Here is a 22,301-nt window from a genome sequence, read left to right as displayed (position 1 = left end):
GCTGGCTCCAGTCACACAGCCTGGTTCTAGGCAGGGATGCTCATGGAAACAATGGACACACGGACTGGGACTACCTGGTAAGACTAGAGCAGGTAAAGCCTACCCTACCAACACATGCCTGGGAACTGTGAGGCACCACGGAGATCCTTTCATTGTCCCCTGTATTCGCCTACCAAGGCCTGACAGCTATTCACAGACCAAGGCCTGACTATATTCACAACTAAGCTTTATTACTTTATTAGAGCTAAATAAGCATATCAAGGGTGAAGGCATCAAAAGGAAGAAGCAAGGCCCACTCTTGGGCTGGAGAAAAATCTAGAACCTTGTTGGTGAGGGGATTTTGGACCAGAGGAATCAAGTATGATGGGACTGTGCTTACTGTCCAGAGGGTGCAGTACGGAGGACTCACTGCTCCTGGGTGCCCCAGGAGATGTAGTCTGGTCGAGTGGCTGCGTGGTACTCATCAATCAGCTCCTGTACAACCTCCCTGGACCTGTCCAGCTCGTCAAAGTTATCCTTAAAGATGTCCTCCTTCCGGAACTGCTCCAGGAAGGCCTCCCGCTTCCGCAGCTTGTCGTACTGCTGGCAGGAACTTTCAAAGAGCTGAAAAAGATAAAAATCTCCAGGATGGGAGCCAGGATGAGACAGGGGGTTGGACTGGATCTGGGGGAGAATGATGAAGGTGGAAAAGAGGGGCCAAAGCAGACCAGGCAGCCAGGCTCACCGAGGAGATGCTGGTGTGGTTGGCCATCATGAGCCCACTGACCCTGTGGGCAGAAGGCAGGTAGGGCGACTTCCTGGACAGGGCCACCTGGATGCTGGCGGGGCCCCAGGGGATGAAGTTGGCCAGCTTCCGTTCCCGGATCCTCTGCAGGCTCTTGTGGACCTGGGGTGGGCACAGGAATGGTGGTGGTAGCCTCTCCTCTACCCCTATGGGCTCCGGGGGTAGGACAAAGGGGCTTCACCTACCTGGGTGGGGTCCACCTCCCCCTGGATGATGTTGAGGATGGCGATGTAGCAGTGGTTGGTCTGGCGATCCCGGCCTGTGGACACCATCACGTTCTTGGGCTGCAGCAGTCGCCTCATGACATCCAGGACCGTGGTCTTTCTCACGCTGGCCACCTGAGGGGAGAGTGGCCACAGGGCAGCCCAGCACTCAGGGCACAGTTGAGAGATGCATGGACAGAAAGCACGAGGCGACGCACAGCCCCATCAGACGCGGGGGAGCCTGGTCTCTCTAGGGAGTGTCCTTAGATTCAGGTCCTCACTGAGGGATCAGAGATCTCAGTCCCCTGAGCTCAGCTAATTCATGCCCTTGTGCAGAAGCATCAGCAGACTCCATATAGCCTGGGCCCTGCAGGGCACCACGGGCAGGGGGAGAGGAGAGCAAGTCAGCCAGGGAGCAGGGCCTCTGGGTGCAGCAGAGAGAAGGGAAAGGCTGGTCAGGGCCTGCTGGGCCTGAGGGCTGCTCTTACCGACTGGTCCGTGGTGAGGGGGGTGTAACCAGTCATGAGGAAGTGGAGCCGTGGCGTGGGAATGAGCGAGGCGATGAGGCCGATGAGGTCATTGTTCATGTAGCCGGGGTAGCGCAGGGTGGTGGTGCTGGCTGACATGATGGTGGACACCTGGGGACACGGTGCCGGGTCATGGGCCTTGTCCTGGGGGCCTCCCTTCCCTAGATGGTGCTTCGGGAAGGAGGGAGTCCAGGAGCGGGGGGCTCACCAGCTGGTTGATCTGGGAGAACGAAGGATTCTGGATGTGCAGGCGGTCTGTGGCGATCCGGTTTAGGGCAGTGTTGTCCAGCACCACCTGGGGGGACAGAAGAGGGTCACAGCACCTTTTTGAGGAGAAACGGGGCAGAGAAATAGGTTATTAGCTTAGTCCCCCTCTAAACTCCAAAACTAGGAAGTAGGTGTGTTCATTTAAAGGTCAAGTACTGTCTCTGGGGCATCAGGGAGACACTTTTCTACCATCCAGTGCATTAGAGAAATATTTGACTGTCCAACATGTGCCATGCATGGTACCTGGCTCTGGAGAAACCATAGAGAGTAAAATAGGCATGGTCTTCCCCCTCACCAGGTCTATAGTCTAGAGCAGCAGTCTCCAACTTTACCAGTTTCGTGGAAGACGATTTTTCCATGGACCGGGGTAGGAGTGGGGTTTCAGGATGATTCAAGTGCATTACATTTATTGTGCACTTTATTTCTATTACTATTACATCAGCTTCACCTCAGATCATCAGGCATTAGATCCCAGAGGTTGGGGACCCCTGGTCTAGAGAGGGGAGACTGGCATTGAATATAAAACAACAGAAAAGTATAGTTACGCCTGAAATAAGCACAAAGGAATTTGACCTTGTCTGGGTGGTGAGGGAAGGTTTTGCTAAGAAAGTAACCATTAGGCTGAGAATGGAAACATGAGTAGGTATTAAATAGGCTAAGTGGAGACATGTGGGAGGGGGGTGTTACTCACTTTGTTGAGAGTCCTGCTGCCTAAAGGGACTATGAGAAGCTTGGGGTCAGGTTCTTATTTCATACTTTGGGCCACCAGGTATGGCTTTGTTGGTTGTCTGTTCTCTGGGCAAGGGCTTGGGAAGGGCAGAGTATAGGTGTCTCACTGGTTTGGGGAGGTAGGCCAAAGGCCCCACTTCCTCCTCCCATGCTCACCACACAGTCGGCGTTCTGGGTCAGCCTCTTGAGTGTGAGCAGTGAGTTGTAGGGTTGGACCACCACATCACTCATTTCATCCTGGTTGGGAAACACTGAGTATGTCTGTACCAGCTTCTTGGGGTACCTGGGGGTGAGGAAGAGGGAAACAGGAAGGTAGCAGAGTGAATTGGAAGGACTCTCATCACTGCCCCTCTTTGTCTTCTCCAGGGATAACAGGGGCCATTCCTTCCCAAGTGCCACCAAGGCCTTATACAAAAGGAGTGAGGGCAGAACTTTAGAGCCCAGAAGCCAAAACAGATAAACCTGAAGCATCAAACCTCCCTCCCTCCTAGGTCCTCTCCCCCACCTATGCAGACCCCTTGCGTCCTGGAAGTTATTGCTTCCAAGATGGTCCCTGGGAGGCCAGGCTCTGTTCCTACTTATAACTCGAGGGCAGTAGTAATAGGGCTTTCAGCCAAAAGAAAAAAGTGACAAAAGAAAAGACATTACCCAGGGAAACAGAGCTAATGCCCTCTTCCCAAATACAGGCTTACCTGTCATTCAATCGCTCCAAGAGGTAGGAGCCCAGGCCAGAACCGGTCCCCCCAGCGATGGAATGACACAGCACAAAGCCCTGCAGGGGAAGGAATGGAGAGGCAGTCTCCAGGGATCTGGGGGAGAGGCTTCAGGCTTGTCTCATGTCCCCCTCCCAACCCGCTCAAGTCTCAGGGCTTCCTCTATATCCATCCAGTGTGAGGCTCCTTGAGAAGGAAGGAGCTGATGCCACCCAGATTAGGATCTTCTTGAGGACACAAACTGAACCTTATTTACTTCACTATCTCACATCTGATACTCAATGAAAGAGTTATGAATTGAATTGTCCCCATCACACATCTGATCAGGCTCTTTGTGACCCCACGGACGTTAGCCCATCAGGCTCCTCTGTCCATGGAATTCTCCAGGCAACAATACTGGAGTGGGTTGCCATTCCTTTCTCCAGGGGATCTTCACAACCCAGGGATTTGAACCTGGGTCTCCTGCATTGCAGGCTGATTCCTTATCATCTGAGCCACCAGGGAGGCTACCTCCTGACTTTCCCCAGCACTTCTCAGCTTCCTCCCTCCTCTCCCCTAAAGGGCCAAACCTCACCTCTAGGCTGTCACTTCCATCTGCTTCTCGGTCTATGATGTCAAAGATATCTTCATGGATTTTTTCACCCTGTATAGAGACATGAGGAGGGAGGAGACATCTATAGAGACGTGAGGATGACGCTTCTGGACAGCGTCTCTTTTCAGCACCAGTAACTCTACCTTGGGACACTGCTGACACCTCAAGCAGAGCCCCGACTGTGGCCCTCACCCCAGAAATGCTACTTTGCATAAACTTCTGTGTGTCTGTCCCTCTTATCAGGGTAGCCCCCGGTCTCTTACTGTCAGTACGGTCTAATCACCAGACTGCTTGTGCTTGCCTTACCCCAGGAAGGGAACATCAAGAATCTCTGGGATGGCCACCTGGATACCTGGGAGAATCCACTGGCCCAGTTGTTGCCAGCTCCTCCTCCATGCTCCGACAGGTAGATGTTTTCTGGGTTGTAGAGCTTGGCATAGGGGGAGTTGAGGATGGAGTGGATCACCCTGGGCTCCAGGTCCAGCAGCACTGCCCTCGGGATGTAGTGCTCATCGTCAGCCTGTCAAGAGGAGTCCAGGAGGGGCCCAATCAGCTCGGGCCTGCCCTCCTCCTTCAAACCAGCCGCCCTGGCTCCTCTGCCCAGTGGATTTCCCAGTACCCAAGCCCTTCCCTTCAGGCCTCCTGGGCCATTGCCAACCCTGGCTAAGTCGCTGGGGGCACCTGGTAGAAAAAGACGTCCTTGCGATCAGTGCCCTCGGTGGCGAACTCCTCCACGATGCCCTCGGGGCTGATACCATGCTCGGCGCACAGCTGCTTCCAGAACTCGAACCCAACTAGGGGATGGGGAGAGATGCCTGGCTCTGCTAAAGCCCTCTAGCAGAGGGCTCGGGAGCCCAGGGTGAGGCTCAGACACTGTCACACATTCAAGGGTGGACCCAAGACGCCCGGGTCTGGGAACCGTGACAGCTCAGGGTTAGAGGCATGTCTCTCGTTCTGGGTGTCTGGGACCTGGTTCATCTTGCGCAGTAGGGCAGGAGGTTTGTGGAAGGGAAGCGGGGCGGGGGTGGGGCGGGGGTGTGGGAAGATGCCAAGCACTCGGGTGGGGCCCGAAGGGGCAGAACCGGAGACTAGCTGGGCCGGCTCTCGTTCGCTCACTCTGGTTGCCGCACTGGCCCAGCTGCAGGGTGATGATCTCCCGGGGCATCGCTCTTCAGATGAGGCCGCGCCAGCCTGGCCAGGCCCGGCGGGAGTCACGGCAGGGACGAACGCCTGGCAGCTGGGCGCGCAGGACGTGGGGAGCGCGCGCTCTCTTCTGCTTTTGACGCGGATGCTCGGTCTGCGCGTGTGCAGTGCGGGCCTCCTCTCGGCCGGCGGCCCGGGAGCCCAACCTGGGCATCATTTTCCCCCACAGCAGTTGCAGCTGGAATTCCGCACAGGCGCGGAGTGAGGCCACGCCCCCTCCTGCCCACCCGCCCCAGCTCTGCGCCTGCGCAGTGAGACGCGCCCGGCCGCGGGGAGTGACCGGGTGTGGGGGAAGGGAAGTGAGGGAGGGGACGTCCAGGTGTCTGGAATCACCGGCGCTCTGCTTTATAGGTAGGTGAGCGGCTCTGCCTGCTCTGCTAGGTAGAGGGGCTGAATTCAAGCCAATTTTCTTTTAAATTTCTGTTTTCAAATTATATATATATAAAATTTACCATTTTAACCATTTTAAATTACAATTTTGTGAGGTTAAGTACATGCATATTGTTCTGTAACGGTCTGCAGCGGTCACCTCCAGAACTTTGGCACCTTCCCAAGCTCTTACCTGTTGAACAGTATCCCCGCCCGTATCACCATTCTACTTTCCGTCTCAGTGAATTTGACTAAGTGCCTCGTAAAAGTGGGATAACACAGTATTTGTCCTTTTGTGTCTGGCTTGTTTCACTTAGGTAATGTTCTCAAGGTTACTCCATGTTACAGCATATATCATACTTTTATTCCTTGTTAAGGCTATATAATATTCCATTGTATGCATATACCACGTTTTGTGTTTTATCAATCCATCTGTCAATGAACATTGGCGTGCTTCTACTTAACGCTGTTAATGAACATGCGTGTAGAATATCTTGTTTGAGTGCCTACTTTCAATTCTTCTGGGTATATGCCCAGAAGCAGAATTGCTGGATCATGGCAGGATTGTGTTTCCTTTATTTGAGGACTTGCCATACTATTTTTCACAGTGGCTGCACCATTTCACATTCCCACAGCAATGCACATGAGTTCCAGTTTCTCCACATCTTTATCAACACTTGTTACTTAAAAAAAAAAAAAAAAAAGGCCATCTTAATGAATGTGAGATGGTATCTCATTGTGGTTTCTATTTTATTTTAAAATTCAAAAAGTTTTAAACATGCAAGCATGATTTTGAATTTTTACTATATATTATTTTGAAATTTTACATAAATGGTGTCAGAGTGTAATATCTTTTTGTATCTTGCTATTTTCACCCTACTTTAGCTTTAGTGATTTAGCTATGTTGATAGTGTAGATTCATTTTGTTCCTTTTAACTGCTTCATAGTATTTAATTGGATGGATACAAACAGTTTATTCTATTTCCATACAGGGGTGATTTGATTGTTTCCACTTATTTGCTGTTACATCAAATGCCTACAGGAGTTACCACTTGTGAACCTGAAGAAAAATATCTTTACCAAGAGCTTGTGCAGCTTCAACTTTGCCAGGTTTGGCATATTTTTTCCTAGATGGTTGTACCAACTTATACTTTTAACCAGCAATAGCATTCTTATTTCCCTATACTCAGTTCCACACTTGGGTTATCAGATCTTCATTTTTGTCAGCTCCAGGTAACTCATAGCTGTAACTTCCAGTTAGGATCACAATCAAAGCTGATTCAATTTTCTCTTGTTACTGACCCCCGGGAATTGCCTGTTTATTTCCTTTGCTCCCCCCTCTTTTTTTTCCCTATTGGGCTGTTTCTCTTAATTCAAGATATTCTACGAATTTTTTCTTGGTTTTATGGATTGCAAATATTATGGGCCTATGGCTTGTCTTTACCCTTTGTATATGATGTCTTTTGCCTCAGAGACGATTTTCATTTTAATGTAGACAAAGTTATCCATCTCTTCAATTACGATTTGCACGTTTTATTCCTTCTTAAAGGACCTGCCTCTTCTCCCACTATTTTAAAGCTGTCCTTCGCTGTTTTCGTCCCAAAGCCCAATAGTAGTTTTGCTTGTTTCCTTGTACGTCTTTAGTGCATCTGGAACTTATTTGCAGGCCTGCTGTAAGATAGGGATCTACTTTATCTTTTCCATATGGATGGCCAATTGTCTCCGAACCAATTATTGTAGAGTCGGTGCAGTCCGGCCTCTCCCCCGCCCCCAACATTCCAAGCCCTGGCTCCGACGTGGGCTGGCTTCTGGCCGCTCTTCCGCTCGATTGGGCTGTGGGTCTGTCCCCGTCTGGCGAGCTTTTTCTGGGAGCCGCTGGTGAGAGCACCGCGGCCAAGAGTCAAGCTCAGACGAGGATTTTTTTTTTTTTAGGTTTTGTTTTCTCTCTCTCTCTCTTTTTTTTTTTTTAAAGGAGAACTCGGCCGCCTTCCAGCCCCGGCCGCCAAGAATCTTCTGGGCTTCTTTAGAAGGCGATGGCTCGCCCCACGCCTGTCCTCTCCCGGGCTCAGTTTCCCTCCCCTAACCCTACCGGGCCTCCCCGCCAGCTCCCGCCCTGCCGTCGGAAGAGTTCGCGCGCCCTCCCAGAGTATTCGCAGGCAGGCCGGCCGGCCTCTTCTGGGAGGATCTGGCTGCTTCCTTTGAAGTTTGAGGGTGGGGTCAGAGCGCCTCCGTTAGCCTTGAATCTCCCCTCCCCCGACGAAACAGCTCCTCAGGGCTGCCTGTCTTTAGAGACTTTGGCAGGCCCCTCTAGAATTTGCCCAGGTGAAGGGCAAGGCTTCAGAGGTGACAGTAAGCTTGCCAGGCCTCCCCTCCTTTTGAGCCTGGAATGGTTGTTTGCTTCCTTTAAAATAATAAGCTGTAAGCCCTTTAGGAACACTTGTGAAACGTGGGAATTTAATTTCAGCCTTTTCTTAATTAACAATAGTGCCTTGCTCCTCCTTCTCCCAGAAGCAGGGAAACTTCCTTAAAATCTCGGTTTATAGGCAAACAGGTTAGAACGTGTGAATTTCTCGGAGTTGGAGAAGTTGCAGTGTAAGTTTTCTTTAAGAGGCCATCTCTGACAAGCTTGAGGCTCCTCCTCCTCTGCAGAAATGGGTTGGAAACTGAGGTGCTTGTGTACATTAGGTGAGCTGAACATAAATCCTCCCAGTTATTAGCAGGGCGTGTTTTCCATTTCTGCTGAGAACTGACCTGTCTGTCGGGGTTAAATGAGATGATGCATGAGCACTTAGCACAGTGCCTGACTCATAGTCAACACTCAGCAAATATTAGCTGCTGTTATATCATAAGATGCAATTGGAATTGAAATATAGTTTGCTGCTAGAGATGAAAGATCTTAATCAGGGTAAAAACTAAATGATTGATTGTTTTAAATAAATGTGAAAAAAGCTTAAAACCTAATTACTTTGTGATGAGCCTACAGATTCAGTTTCAGAGCAGACTTCTGTTGAGGTTGAACAGAAGGCCCAGGTTCATGGTCCATCATAGGACCTGGAGGTCATTACCTACAGCTTGATTATTGAGTGTTGAGTTTTATTTGTTTGGCTCTATGATCTCTGATTCAGGTAGTGGGATTTGGCATTCCTTTGTCTGAGGCTTTGGTTAGCATCTGATAATACATGTAGCATTTGTCAACTAACAAGTTTGTTAAATGTCCTAAGCCTTTACTGAACATCCCAGATTGAATAAAACTTTAATTTGTTTTGTGGCTGCATCTTGTGCCTTGCCGGATCTTAGTTCCCCGACCAGGGACTGAACCCTTACCCTCAGCAGTGAAAGCTTGGAGTCTTAACCACTGGACCCCCAGGGAATTCCCAATAAGACATTATTTTGAGAACTTCCCTGGTGGGTGAGTGGCTAAGACTCCTCACTCCCAATGCAGGGGCCTGAGTTCAATCCCTGGTCAGGGAACTAGAGTTTACATGCCACAACTAAAAAGATTCTGAAACTGAATGATCCCACATGCTTTAACAAAGATCAAAGATTCTGCATGGTGCAACAAATACCCAGCACAGCCAAGTAAATCCAAATAAGTAAAAATAAATATTTTTTAAAAAGACATTATTTGGGAGGCACCTTTGTTTCTGGGCTTTCCTGAATGCCTGGCCTATGGTAGGCCAGGAGCACAGGTATCTTGTGAAGTAATGAAGCAGTGTGTGAGCTGAGAAAATGAGGGTGTGTCTCAGGGTCTTGAGACTGGGATACTGTGACCCCAGGGAGTTTAACTTTCAAAATGATGCCAAGGAAAAAGGTTAAACAATGTAAAATGTGAAAGGAGTTTTACTAAATTCATATTTTGGTTGTGAAATAGAACAAAACTGGCTGTTTTGTTCTGTGTTGTTTTCTTAAGGAATACGAAAAAGAAAATAAACCTGAAGGTAATCCTATTTGCCTATTATTCGCTTATTCTTTTATTATGCACCTACATTACACATAGCACACTAATATGAGAGAGGAAATAGTGGTAACAGACCCAAGTGTTCATGAACTTGTAGAGGAGATAAATACACAGCAGCGTTGGTGTGTAGAGAGTCTGCTGCTGCTGCTGCTGCTAAGTCGCTTCAGTCGTGTCCGACTCGGTGCGACCCCATAGATGGCAGCCCACCAGGCTCCCCCGTCCCTGGGACTCTCCAGGCAAGAACACTGGAGTGGGTTGCCATTTCCTTCTCCAATGCATGAAAGTGAAAAGTGAAAGTGAAGTCGCTCTGTCGTGTCCGACTCCTAGCGACCCCATGGACTGCAGCCCACCAGGCTCCTCCATCCATGGGATTTTCCAGGCAAGAGTACTGGAGTGGGGTGCCATTGCCTTCTCCAGGTGTAGAGAGTATAGAGCTGGCTTAACTTGGGGTGGGGGCAGGAAGAGGCCAGAGAATCGGGGAATACTTTTTGGAGGAGGGCTTCCCTGATAGCTCAGTTGGTAAAGAATCACCTGCAGTGCAGGAGACTCCAGTTCAATTCCTGAGTTCGGAAGATCCGCTGGAGAAGGGATGGCTACCCACTCTAGTATTTTAGGGCTTCCCTTGTGGCTCAGCTGGTAAAGAATCCATCTGCAATGCAGGAGCCCTGGGTTCGATCCCTGGGTTGGGAAGGATCCCCTAGAGAAGGGAAAGGCTACCCACTCCAGTATTCTGGCCTAGAGAATTCCATGGACTGTATTGTCCATGGGGTCACAACGAGTCAGAAACAACTGAGCGACTTTCACTTTTGGAGGAGGTCATCCCTGGCCTATCTTGAATGTCTAGTAGGAATTAGGCAGGTGGAGAAAATGGGGGTGAGGGAAAGAGAGTGGATACAAATCAGTAAGAAGAAAACACAAGCTCAGAAAAAAATGGATTGGGGACTTCCCTGGTGGCTCCAGTGGGTCCTTGCTCCCAACGCAGGGGTCCCAGGTTTGATCCCTGGTCAGTGAACTAGATCCCACGTGCACAAAACTAAGAGTTTGTTGCCCTAACTAAGGCCACAACTTAAGACCTGACACAGCCAAATAAATAAATATTAAACATAAATAAAATAATAATAAATACATTAATTTTAAATAAATAAAAAGAAAAAAGGAACTTCCCTGGCAATCCAGTGGTTAAGACTTTGCCTTCTAGTGTAGAGTGTAGGTTCAATCCCTGATCTGGAGTTAAGATCCCACTTGCCTCACAGCCAAAAAAAACAAAAGATAAAACAGAAGCAATATTGTAACAAATTCAGTAAAGACTTTAAAAATGGTCCACATTTTAAAAAAATCTTAAAAAATAAAAAAGGAACGATCCCTCTGATATCAGTGAGATGGGCATGCTTGAATGGAGCAACAGGCAAGGTTTCTAGCCAGGCCTGACATGAGAAGGGCCCTGCCCAAGCTACAGATTCTAGAGAGAGAGTGGAGAGAATCTATAACAGTTCAAGATGACTGGATGTGTCATGGGATTAAGGGAGAGGGAAGAGTCTGAGCGGACAGATTTCAATCTTGGGACATTGGGTGAAGGTAGGGCCATGTACTGAGACATGGGAATTCAGGAGCAACGTGTTTGCAGAGGTTGAGTTTGAGAAGCCTGGGGAATATCCAGATAGAAGTTGGGAGCTGGCAGGCAACAGAGAATACAGGGGCCCAGAGCGAAGGAGCAGGGTCTAGGTGGAGAGTTGGCTGTACCCAAGTGGCAGTAGAAGCCTTGGGCCTGAATAGGATCACTCAGGGAGGATACATGGTGTGGGATGGTCCTGGACTGGAAGAGAACTGGAATGGAACCCAATAGAATATAACATCTAAGGAGTAGGAAGATTTTATTGCAAAGAAAAATGAAAGAGCAAACAAAAAGGCAGAAGAAAAATTAGAGCCTATCAGTGAGGTTTGATTGCCTACCCTCCTTGTTCCTGGCAGAGCCATGATTTTGTTCTGCATTCCACCTCTCCTCCAAGCAGCAGTAAATCCTGATTAATCCAAGCCAACTATGGTTCTCACAATTTCCTTGCCAGCAACTGATTTAGGAAGGGATATGTGATGCAATTCAGGTCCGTGAGATGTAAGGAAAGACTTCTGGGGGCTTCTGGGGAAGATCTCCTCACTGGATAAAAACAGATAGGAAGAGGGAATTCCCTGGTGGTCCAGTGGTTAGGATTTGGCACTTTCACTGCGGAGGCTTGCATCCAACCCCCTTAATCAGGGAACTAAGATCCTGCAAGCCACGAGACATTGTAAAGAATGAAAGGAAAATTTACACTTCTTCAGTTGCATGTTGGCACCTGGGACTGCTGCAGTCATCTTTTAATTGTGCAGAGCTTCTTGAAGATAAGCCATCATGTTGAAGATGGTAGAGCAGAAAGATGGAAGGCACCTGGGTCCCTGATGCTGCTGCTGAGCCATCAAATTCATCAGCCCTGGAGCTGCCTTGTATCTGGACCTCTTGAAATGTGGGATAGTTCCTTATAGTTTAAACTTTTTAAAAAATTATTGTTCTTACTTGCAGCTGGAGGCAACCGACTCCAGTATTCTTGCCTGGGAAATCCCGTGGATAGAGGAGCTTGGCAGGGTACAGTCCATGGGGTTGCAAAAGAGTTGGACACAACTTAGCAATTAAGCGACAATGGAGGCATAGCCACAGAGAAGGATACTGCAGAAACCTAGGAAAGAGAACGTTGTAAGGAGGAAATGATTTGACATCTGAGGCTGTAGGAAGATAGAGTAATATGGAGATAGAAAAGGGTCTTTCTAGTGTGGGGGACTACTAATGACTTCAGTGAGTATAGTAACCCTGGGAGTAACAGCTAGATTCAAAAGGTTGTATGTGTATTCTTAGTCACTCAGGTATGTGCAAGTCTTTGTGACCCCATGGACTGTAGCCTGCCAGGCTCCAGTGTCCATGGGATTTCCTAGGCAAGAATACTGGAGGAATGGCTTGCCATTTCCTCCTCCAGAGGATCTTCCCTGACCCAGGGATCGAACCCATGTCTCCTGCATCTCCTGGCAAAAGTTACTTAGCCTTATATATAGTTGGCACTGATGAATATTTGAGGAAACATAAAATTAAGACATGTGGAAGATAAGGAGGTGGGCAGGGAGTTTGAAACAGCGAGTTTAATATGGGGATCACAGATTGCTTCCAAGGGGTTTATGGATAGAATAGACCATGAACTTGAATGAATTATTATTTTGATTTTTCACTCACCTCTAATTAAAACTTAGCCTTCCCTTCCTTTGTAACTGTAGGCATCACACTTCACTAGTACGAGCAGTGCCTGTGACTCTGTTACTGCTAAAAATCACAGCTATTTTTAGATCACATCACAGCTGATGCAGATGTTACAAAATATTGTTTATAATCTTCACTACCTGTGAATGAGTTGTTAGGCCCCCTCGAGATCTTGTTATTTAATACATTCATGGATGACACAAAAATAAAATGAAAGAAGTACATGTATGATTATACCATAGTTTATTTATTTGTTTATTTTGAACTGGGGCATCATAGCTTTGCATGGACTTTCTCTAGTTGCGCCAAGTGAGGACAGCGCTTCATTGTGTTGTGTGGGCTCCTCATTGCAGCGGCTTCTCTTATTGCAGAGCACAGGCTCTAGGTGCTCACGCTTCAGTAGCTGCAGCACATAGGCTCAGTAGTTATGGTGCACAGGCCTAGTTGTCCTTGCGACATGTGGAATATTCCCAGACGGATACAGGGATCAAACCTATATCAAAACCTGGTCAGGGAACTAGACCCTCATGCCACAACTAAGAGTTCACATGCCACAACAAAGATCAAATATCTTGAGTGCCACAGCTAAGACCCAGTGCAGCCAAATAAATAAATTAATTAAAAAAAAATATTTTTTAAAAAACTGCATCATTCACCAGACTGCCAAAAGCATGCCCCGGATTCCAGAAGCATCTGTGGTGTGATAAGGGTTAAGAACTCAGCTCTAGGGACTTGCCTGGCAGTCTAGTAGTAAGACTCCATGCTTCCACTGCAGGGGGCATGGGTTCTATCCTTGGTTGAAACTAAGATCCAAAATAAAATAATAATAAAACAGCAATTAAAAAAGAACTTAGCTCTCAAGGGGAAAAGAGAGAAAGGGAGACTTGTACCGAGGAGGTGGGAATGTAGTGTCTGGGGAACACTGTTTTTTAGAGCATAGGAGAAGCTTGCAAAAGCCTCAGTATTTCAACATGATGTTGAAATGCTGAAGGGACAAAGAGGATTTTAAGGACCAAGTTCCTGAGGAGACTGGAGCTCTTGGGATGCAGGGCTCAGGTGGAGGGATTAACTATAGGAAGGAAACTTTTCCCACAATGAAAGGGAGGAAAGGATGAGTGTGGATAAAAATAAGTGTTTTAGTGGGGTGGGAGCAGGGGACAGGAAGTTGAGGGGCATTCTGCCTGATGGCTTCTATTTTCACCATCTAGTAGGAGTGAAGCTATCCGCTGAGAGTAAGAGGGGAGGTGACAAAGGTAGGGAGCGGAAGAGAGAGCTGACAGGCACAAGTATGAGGTCTCCCAGCCCAGTGGGTGGAGAGGGCTGGGACAGTTAGGGACCACCAGGACGTCAAGGCAGTAGTCCAGGTGGGAGTGTGCTGCCTTGGGCAGTGTTCAGCTGCCCAGGTGTGGGAGTCAGAGCGCAGATCAGTGAAAGCCAGGGCTGGGTTTTACCAGGAGGATGGGGGCGAAGATCAGGGGAGTAAATGAAGGATGGATCAAATTATGCAGACTGCCTGGAGAAGAATGTGAAGCTAGGAAGGGACTGATAGCTTGGAAGAGTGAAATCAACATGAGAAGTAACAGAGTGGGACTAAGGGAATGAGAAGGTTGAGGTGCAGGAAGTGGTGGTGCAAGAGTTAGCCAGTCAGGTTTGAGGTTAAGGAATAGTTTGTGGGATGGCAGGTGGTGTGGTTTGTCCATAGTGTGTATGGAGGTGAGGAGGTCAAGAAACAGCCAGTCCAACCAGGACCATCCATGTGGATGTAAACATGAAGGTGAGGTTTGGAGTGGAGAGGAAAATCTGGAGAATGTTGAAGAGTGACGTGGAAGTAGTTGGATCTTTGGAACAAGCAGAAGAGTGTGGTGGTGGATAATAGGTGCCTCAAAAGAGGAGGGTGGCTTTTTCAGCAAGGCGAGAGTAATTATCTAAACCTATGGACTGGGAGAAAATATTTGCAAACAATGCAATGGACAAGGGCTTAATTTCCAAAATATACAAAGAGCTCATACAACTCAATGGGCTTCCCTCATCACTCAGTCAGTAAAGAATCTGCCTGTGATGCGGAAGATCTGGGTTCAATCCCTGGGTCAGGAAGATCCCTTGGAGAAGGAAATGGCAACCCACTCCAGTATTCTTGCCTGGAGAATCCAATGGATGGAGGAGCCTGGCGGGCCATAGTCCATGGAGCCGCAAAGAGTCAGACATAACTTAGCAGCTAAACCACCACATACGACTCAACAAAACAAATAACTCGATCAAAAGTTGTTCTTCTCTGAAGAAGACATGTGCCAATAGGCACATGAAAAGTTGCTCAACATCTATTATTATTAGAGAAATGCAAATTAAAACTACAATGAAGGGATTTTCCTGGTGGTCCAGTTGCTAAGACGTCACACTCCCAATGCAGGGGACCCAGGTTTGATCCCTTGTCAGGGAACTAGGTCCCATGTGCTAAAGCTTAGAGTTCGCATGTAGCAATGGAGATCAAAGATCCTGTGTGGCACAACAAAGATCCAGCACAGCCAAATAAAAAAAATATTTTTAAAAACCTACAATGAAGTATCACCTCACAGAGTTCAGATGTCCATTATCTAAAATTCTACAAATAATAAATGCTGGAGAGGATGTAAAGAAAAGGATGTGAAAAAAAATTCCCACACTCCTACACTGTTGGTAGGAATGTAAATTGTAGCCACTATAGAGAACAGTATGAAGGTTCCTTAAAAAAACTAAAAATAGAGTTGCCATATGATCAAGCAATTCCACTCCTGGCCATGTATCTGGAGAAAACTCTAATTTGAAAAGATACTCACATCCCGGTGTTCACAGCAGCACTCTTTACAATAGCCAAGACATGGAAGCAACCTAAATGTCCACTGGTAGATGAATGGATGAAGAAAATGTGGTACATACACACAATGGAATACCACTCAATCATAAAAAATAATGAAATAATGCCATTTGCAGCAACATGAATGGACATAGGGATTACACGAAGTGAAGTAAGTTCAAAAGAGAAAGAAATACCATATGATATCACTTATATGTGGAATCTACAATATGACACAGATGAACTTATCTACAAAGCAGAAATAGACTCACAGACACAGAGATCAGACTTGCTGCCTAGGGGGGGTGAGAGGAAGAGGGATGGCCTGAGAGTTTGGGTTTGGTAGATGCAAACTATTACATTTAGAATGGATAAACAACAAATAGTCCTAATGTATAGCACAAGGAACTAAATTGTAATATATGGTAATAAACTATAATGGAAAAGAATCTTCAAAAGAATATATGTCTATATATATATATCTGAATCACTTTGCTGTGCACCAAAAACTAACACAACATTGTAAATTATACTTTTAAAAAGTTAATTATCTAAAAATAGCAGTAAGGAGATGAAAGAATGCCTACCCATCATGAGGTGGAGAGTGGGACCCATGCTTCTGCTGTATAGCCAGGGCTTCAGAAAAACAAACAAAACTAGCCTTTATTGAAGAGGCCAGAAAGAGTCACACGATTTTGGACCTGACACCATCTAGTACAGTGGTTTCCAACCCCAGAAGATAATCACCCTCCCATGCTTTATACCAACCAGGAGGCACTTGCGAACCAGCAGAGGCCTGTTTGGCTATATCACACAAGTGAGGGTGGACAGCACTCACTTTTAGTACCTAGAGATCAGAGATGCTAAATGTCCCACAGTATACAGGATAGATCCACACTGCAGGTGACCTGTCCTGCCGTGTATGAGTGCATCTCATACACTTTACAAATGAGGAGACTGGGGTTCAGAGAGCTGTGTACTGACGTTTTGGAGCTTCTCTTTGTCTTGATATCATGTTAAGATTTGTGTCTGCGTCTGAGATCACTGTGGTAGACACTGGTGGTTGGTGAGTCCAGTCTGCTCTATCTAGTCACCTCCCAATGATTGGTCTACGGTTGCTTTCGTTCTGCCAGTGAGATGTAAACAGAAGCCATGGAGCAAGACTCGTGGGAAAACTTTTTCAAAAGGCAAGTGCAGCCGGATGCCCTTTCCACATTTGCTCTATTCCCTTTCTTCTGCTTGGAAGTTGGTTCAGCAGCTGTCTTGTGTCCAGGAGCACAAAAAGCCACGCATTAGTGATGGAGCAACACAAAATAGAAAGGCCATGTGCCCCTGGGACATCCCAGGGGATCCAGTGGTTAAAACTCTGCACTTCCACTGCAGGGGACATGGCTCAATCCCTGGTGGAGGAACTAAAATCCCATATGTTGTATAGCATGGCCAAAATACTAAAAAAGAAAAAAAGGCCATGTGTCCTTGATGGTTTCCTAACCTCAAGCTTGGACTGCCTACCTCTGGATTTACCAAGGGAGAAAAACAAACTACTATTTATTTAAGTTGCTTTTAATTTAATGTTCTTTTAATTGCAGCTCACTGTATTTCTACTTGATTGAGTCAGAGGGCCAGTTAGTAACAGAGCTGAGGCTAATCCCAGGTATTCTCTCACAATCTAATATTCTTTCCTTGATAGTAATGATTCTCAACGAGTGGATGCCAGACAAACAGAATCAGCATTGCCTGGGAACTTGTTAGAAATGCAGGGAGTTCCCTGGAGGTCCAGTGGTGCTTTCACTACTGAGGGCATAGGTTCAACCCCTGCTTGGGGAACTAACATCCCATAAGCTTTGCTGGTTCAGCCAAAAAAAAACCCACAAAAACACAGAAATGCAGAATTTCATACCCCACCTCAGACTTGGGGGTGGAGCCCAACAATCTGGTTTAAGGAGCCCTCCCCATGATATTCACACACCTCAGTTTGAAAGCCATTGCTCTCTAGCTATGGTCCTCAGGTTTGTCCTGGCTCAGCAGCATCAGTGTAACTTACAGGCTTGTTAAAAGATAACCATCTCAGGGCTTCCCAGGTAGTTCAGTGGTAAAAGCATCCTCCTGCCAGTGCAGGAGAGACAGGAGCTATGGGTTTGATCCCTGGGTCAGAAAGCCCCCCTGGAGGAGGAAATGGCAACCCACTCCAGTATTCTTGCCTGGAAAATCCCATGGACAGTGGAGCCTGGCAGGCTACAGTCCATGGGGTCACAAAGAATCGGACATGACGATTACAAGAAAGAAAAAAAACATTTCAGGTCCCACCCCAGATCTACTGGATCAGAATCTGCATTTTCAGGAGATCCTAGAGTTATGTGCAGGCATGTTGAAGTTTAAGGAGCATTGCTCAACAATATGCTCTCCTGAGTCTTTTGATTACTTATTGAAGCAAGAGTGCTGAAACAGAGATGACTGACCAGGCTGAAATAATACACTTAGGATTCAGCTATTTACACCACATAACAAGACCTAAACATTTAAAATTTTAAAGATATCTACAATTAAACTTTCAAACTTTTATTTTAGACGTTTAAGAACATAAAAATTAACAAGGATCATATAATTGTACCCTATATACTTCATAATTCTTTTATATTTTATTTTTAAAAAACTTTTGGCCATACCCCACATCACGTGGAAACTTAGTTCCCTGACCAGGTATCGAACCCACACCCCCTGCATTGGAAGGTAGTCTTAACCACTGGACCACCAGGGAAGTCCCATGTGTGCTGTGCTTACTTGCTCAGTCGTGTCCAGTTCTTTTCGACCCCCTGGACTGTAGCCCACCAGGCTCCTCTGTCTATGGGGATTTTCCAGGCAAGACTACTGGAATGGGTTGCCATGCCCTCCTCCAGGGGATCTTCCCAGTGCAGGGATTGATCCCAGGTCTCCCACATTGCAGGTAGATTCTTTACCATCTGAGCCACCAGGGAAGTCCCATAATTGATTTCAAATGAAAAACTTATCCCAGGTATAAATTTGAGTATGCTCTTTTAGGAATTACTTGAATGAGGTGAATTTGTATATGCCACCAATGCCTCTGTAAAAGAAATCATGCAGTATTTTAAAAATAAATGATAATGTTTTAATATATTTATACTCACTGGAAAAAAGTTAGGGGAAATTTCAATTTTTTATTTTATTATGTAGTTTTTGCATCCCTTCTTGTACTGTTGATTGGAAATTACGTATTTCACGATGGCATTTTCAGGATTCTGCTCTTGTCCTTAGTTCATGCCCATGTTATCCCTGATTGCTGCACTCTCATAATTGCTAACAGATACAGTTTCATCAAATGGATGACCTTAGGCCCTCATTTCAGCCTGCCCTAAAATACATTTTGCTAGGGATGCCTGCTTTAAAATGCATTTAATTTTCTTATCTTGATATTCTTTAAGTGTACTTTCCAGAAAAGTAGCTTTTAGAAAGATAGACATATTTCTGTCACTTTCATTATCTGTTGTATGTAACTAATTTCTTTGTGAAGAATGGAGGGTCTGTCTGTTCAAATTGTTGCCACTGTGCATCACCGTCTTGATCCAACCTTTCCTCTTTCAGTTTGCAGAGAAAATGACAACCACACCCTAAGAAAAGGGAAGGGTTGAGGCAGTTCTCCTCAGAAGGGGTTCCTGGGGACTCCTGTGAACCCTCTAGCTCATTTCCCATTATAACCATTTTTCCATTATGGTTTATCACAGGATACTGAATATAGTTTGCTCCGCTATACATTAGGACTTTGTTGTTTATTCTGTATATAATAGTTTGTATCTGCTAACCCCAAGCTCCCAATCCATCCCTCCCAACCTCACCCAAGACAGCTTCTTTTTTTAAATTATTTATTTATTTAGCTGTGTCGGATCTCAGTTGAGGTACACAGGATCTCACTGTGTCGTGAGGTATCCTTTGTTGTAGCGCATGGACCCTCTAGTTGTGCCTCTAATTGTGGCTTAGTTGCGCAGAGGTATGTGGGATATTAGTTTCCCAACCAGGGATCTAACCCTTGTCCCCTGCAATGCAAGGTAGATTCTTAACCACTGGACCACCAGAGAAGCCTCAAAAAATAGCTTCTTTTTTTTTTTTAAGGATTTTCTTTAGTAAATATATATTTATTTATGTATTTTTGGCGGCGCTGAGTCTTCATTTCTGCTCCCGGGCTTTCTCTAGCTGCAGTGAGCAAGGGCTGCTCTTAGTGTGGTGTCCTGACTTCTCATTGTGGTGGCTTCTCTTACTGCGGAGCACAGGCTCTAGGGCATGCAGGCTTCAGTAGCTGCAGCTCACAGGCTGAGTAATTGTGGTGCCCAGGCTTAGTTGCTGGGCACTAAGGCAGCATGTGGAATCTTCTGGGATTGGCAGGTGGATTCTTAACCACTGGACCACCAGGGAACTCCCCTCAAGATAACTTTTAAACACATACAATTTTTGATCACTGAGTACTTAGTCTATTTCAACTTTTCATTTCATGAATGAGGAAACTGAGGCTTATTTCTTTTTCAAAAAGTGTGTTTGCATAATTTACTAATAATGGTATTGTTATAGTTTGTAGTTTCCTTTCTTCTGTTGTAAGTTGTATTTTTTTCTCCTTCTTACAGTAAAGGTGATTTCTGTTTAAGTCTCAATGTATTTGGCTTGGTGCTCTGGTCAGAGTTCCTTTTTAAGATTCTATTGTGCCAGACAGGAAAAAATTTCATTAGGTTTTTTTTTTTTTTTTTCTGATGAAATAAGAAAGTTTCCATTTTTGGAAGCATTGTAGTAAGATGCAATATCTTCTATTACTGCTTTAATATGTTGTATCTAATAGTTTGATTTCCTGTAGTATCTGGGACTGTTTTTATTTCTAGAGCTTCCACTGTTTTTATATGTATGTTGACAGCCAGAATACTGGAGTGGGTAGCCTTTCTCTTCTCCAGGGAATCTTCCCAACCTAGGGATCGAACCCAGGTCTTCCGCATTGCAGGCAGATTCTTTACCAGCTGAGCCACAAGGGAAACCCTGACATTGGTAGTCGCTTTGACTCTACTGGTGTTTCTTATGCTACCAGTACCTCTCTTTAGCTATGCCAGGCTAGTGTATTTGGCTAGCCCATTTAGGAGATTATTAAAAATTAACTTTTGACATGGTTTTAGTTTCCCGCTTTCTATCATTTAGTTTGTTAAATCAACACAATTTAACAAAACCTTTTAGGTTCTAAGAATAGTTATTTAACAGCCTAACTGAAAATTGGAAAATCCAGCCCTCACACTTTTTATTAATGGTTTTTGTTTGTTTTGGAGCTCTCATTTTCTTAGTCCTGGCCTGTCTGCCCCCTGGGCTCCTTACTGCTCTGGTTTAAGACTTTGGTGGCTGACCCCAAGGTTCTGCAGGTCTCAAGACAGTCCCTTTGTGCAGGCTCTTTGGGGGGAAGGTGGGGATCTGTGAGTGTTCTGAGGATTCTCTGTGAGAACTGTCCGCGTCCTTTCCCTTGCCTGCTTCAGTCCCATCTGTAAATGAGTGACAGAGGCCAGTCAGTGAGTGCCTTCTGGATGGACCGAGACCAAACAGGTAGAAACAGTGCCCCCTGGGTTGAATCACTCTGTGATTGAGTAAGATGATAGCCCAGGAACCCTGGAAACGGCCTGTGTCCACTTCCCTCTGCCATAGTTCCTCCATGGCTCAGGAATGATACATGACTTAGGTGTTTTTCTGTTAATCACATGTTGAAGCAAAATCATTCTCAAACTATTCTCACGTGTTGGAATCAAAGTAATTTTAATCTGATCTTCCCTAATCTGAGTTGACATCTGTATGACATGGTTCTTCCTCTTTGGCATATCTTACTACTGAGCCTGGGCCGTAGAGCCTGGGAGTTGCAACTAGTGAGCCCACGTGCCGCAACTACTGAAGCCCGTGTGCTCTAGAGCCTATGATCTGCAACAAGAGAAGCCACGGCAGTGAGACACCCAAGTGCTGCAATTAGAGAGCAGCCCCTGCTCGCCCCAATTACAGAAAGGCCCATGCAGCAACGAAGACCCAGCACAGCCAAATATTAAAAAAAAATTTTAGTAAAAAAAAATGCATTTGAGGGTACAGAAAAAGAGATTTTATATTCTGGTAGCCTTTGCTTTGTTAATGTAGAGATATCTTTTTTTGTTTTAAAGGAAGTGATAAAGCTGTATTTACAGAGACTTGATTGTACATAGAAAATCCTAAGGAATGTGTCTGAAAAAGCTACCAGAACTAATGAGGGACTTTAGAAAAGTTACGGTTCAAGATCCATATACACAAGGGAATTGCATTTTTTAAAAAAATGAAACATTTTTCATTATTTATTTTTTAATGTGGTAAAAGATACATCACATAAAATTTACCATTTTAACTGTTTTTAAGTGTACAGTTCGGTGGCTTTAAGTACATTTACATCAGTGTGCAACCACTGAGATAGCTTCTTAACACATAAAACTTTTGATAAATAAATATATAGCAAATGTATATATCAAAATATATAAACTGATGAATAGAAAATAGGATGGGAAAACTTTGTATTTTACCTGTATTTCTTCTTCAGGGTAGAACAAAATCTAAGCACTGAGTTGTAGATATAACTGACTTACCATCCATTCTGGATGTGTATCATCTTCCTCACACTACCTTGGGAAAATAGGAAAAACAGTATTTTAATGGGAGAGGACACACTTTTTCTATGTAAAATAATCATCTCTACTGGGTTTAACCATTATAGCATCAAAACATATTTGTTGTAGTAAATATAGAAAAAAACAGATAAGCAAAAAAAGTAAATAACTTGGAAGGATAAATATTGACCTTTTAGGC

General features: G+C 45.6%; 1 protein-coding gene and 1 long non-coding RNA gene across 2 annotated transcripts in view; one reads left to right on the top strand and one right to left on the bottom strand.

Moving 5' to 3' along the window:
- Nucleotides 1–209: 209 nt before the first annotated feature.
- Nucleotides 210–5,120, bottom strand: TUBG2 (tubulin gamma 2). Its single transcript, NM_001037615.2, is given in 11 exon segments — nucleotides 210–603; nucleotides 725–886; nucleotides 970–1,122; nucleotides 1,476–1,625; nucleotides 1,723–1,809; nucleotides 2,667–2,793; nucleotides 3,203–3,282; nucleotides 3,798–3,866; nucleotides 4,168–4,335; nucleotides 4,497–4,609; nucleotides 4,932–5,120. Coding segments are annotated over 11 exon segments (1,356 nt in total). The 5' UTR covers nucleotides 4,981–5,120; the 3' UTR covers nucleotides 210–405.
- Nucleotides 5,121–5,233: 113 nt separating this feature from the next.
- Nucleotides 5,234–22,301, top strand: part of LOC101906393 (uncharacterized) — a 41,604-nt gene continuing 24,536 nt past the window's right edge. The window contains exons 1-2 of the long non-coding RNA XR_238763.5: nucleotides 5,234–5,369; nucleotides 6,380–6,497. This is a non-coding gene — a long non-coding RNA (uncharacterized lncRNA). The remainder of the gene's footprint in view (nucleotides 5,370–6,379; nucleotides 6,498–22,301) is intronic.

The sequence above is a fragment of the Bos taurus genome, chromosome 19 (genome assembly GCF_002263795.3).
Source record: "Bos taurus isolate L1 Dominette 01449 registration number 42190680 breed Hereford chromosome 19, ARS-UCD2.0, whole genome shotgun sequence".
NCBI classification, from domain to species: Eukaryota; Metazoa; Chordata; class Mammalia; order Artiodactyla; family Bovidae; genus Bos; species Bos taurus.
This window is presented reverse-complemented; position numbering and strand designations above follow the sequence as displayed.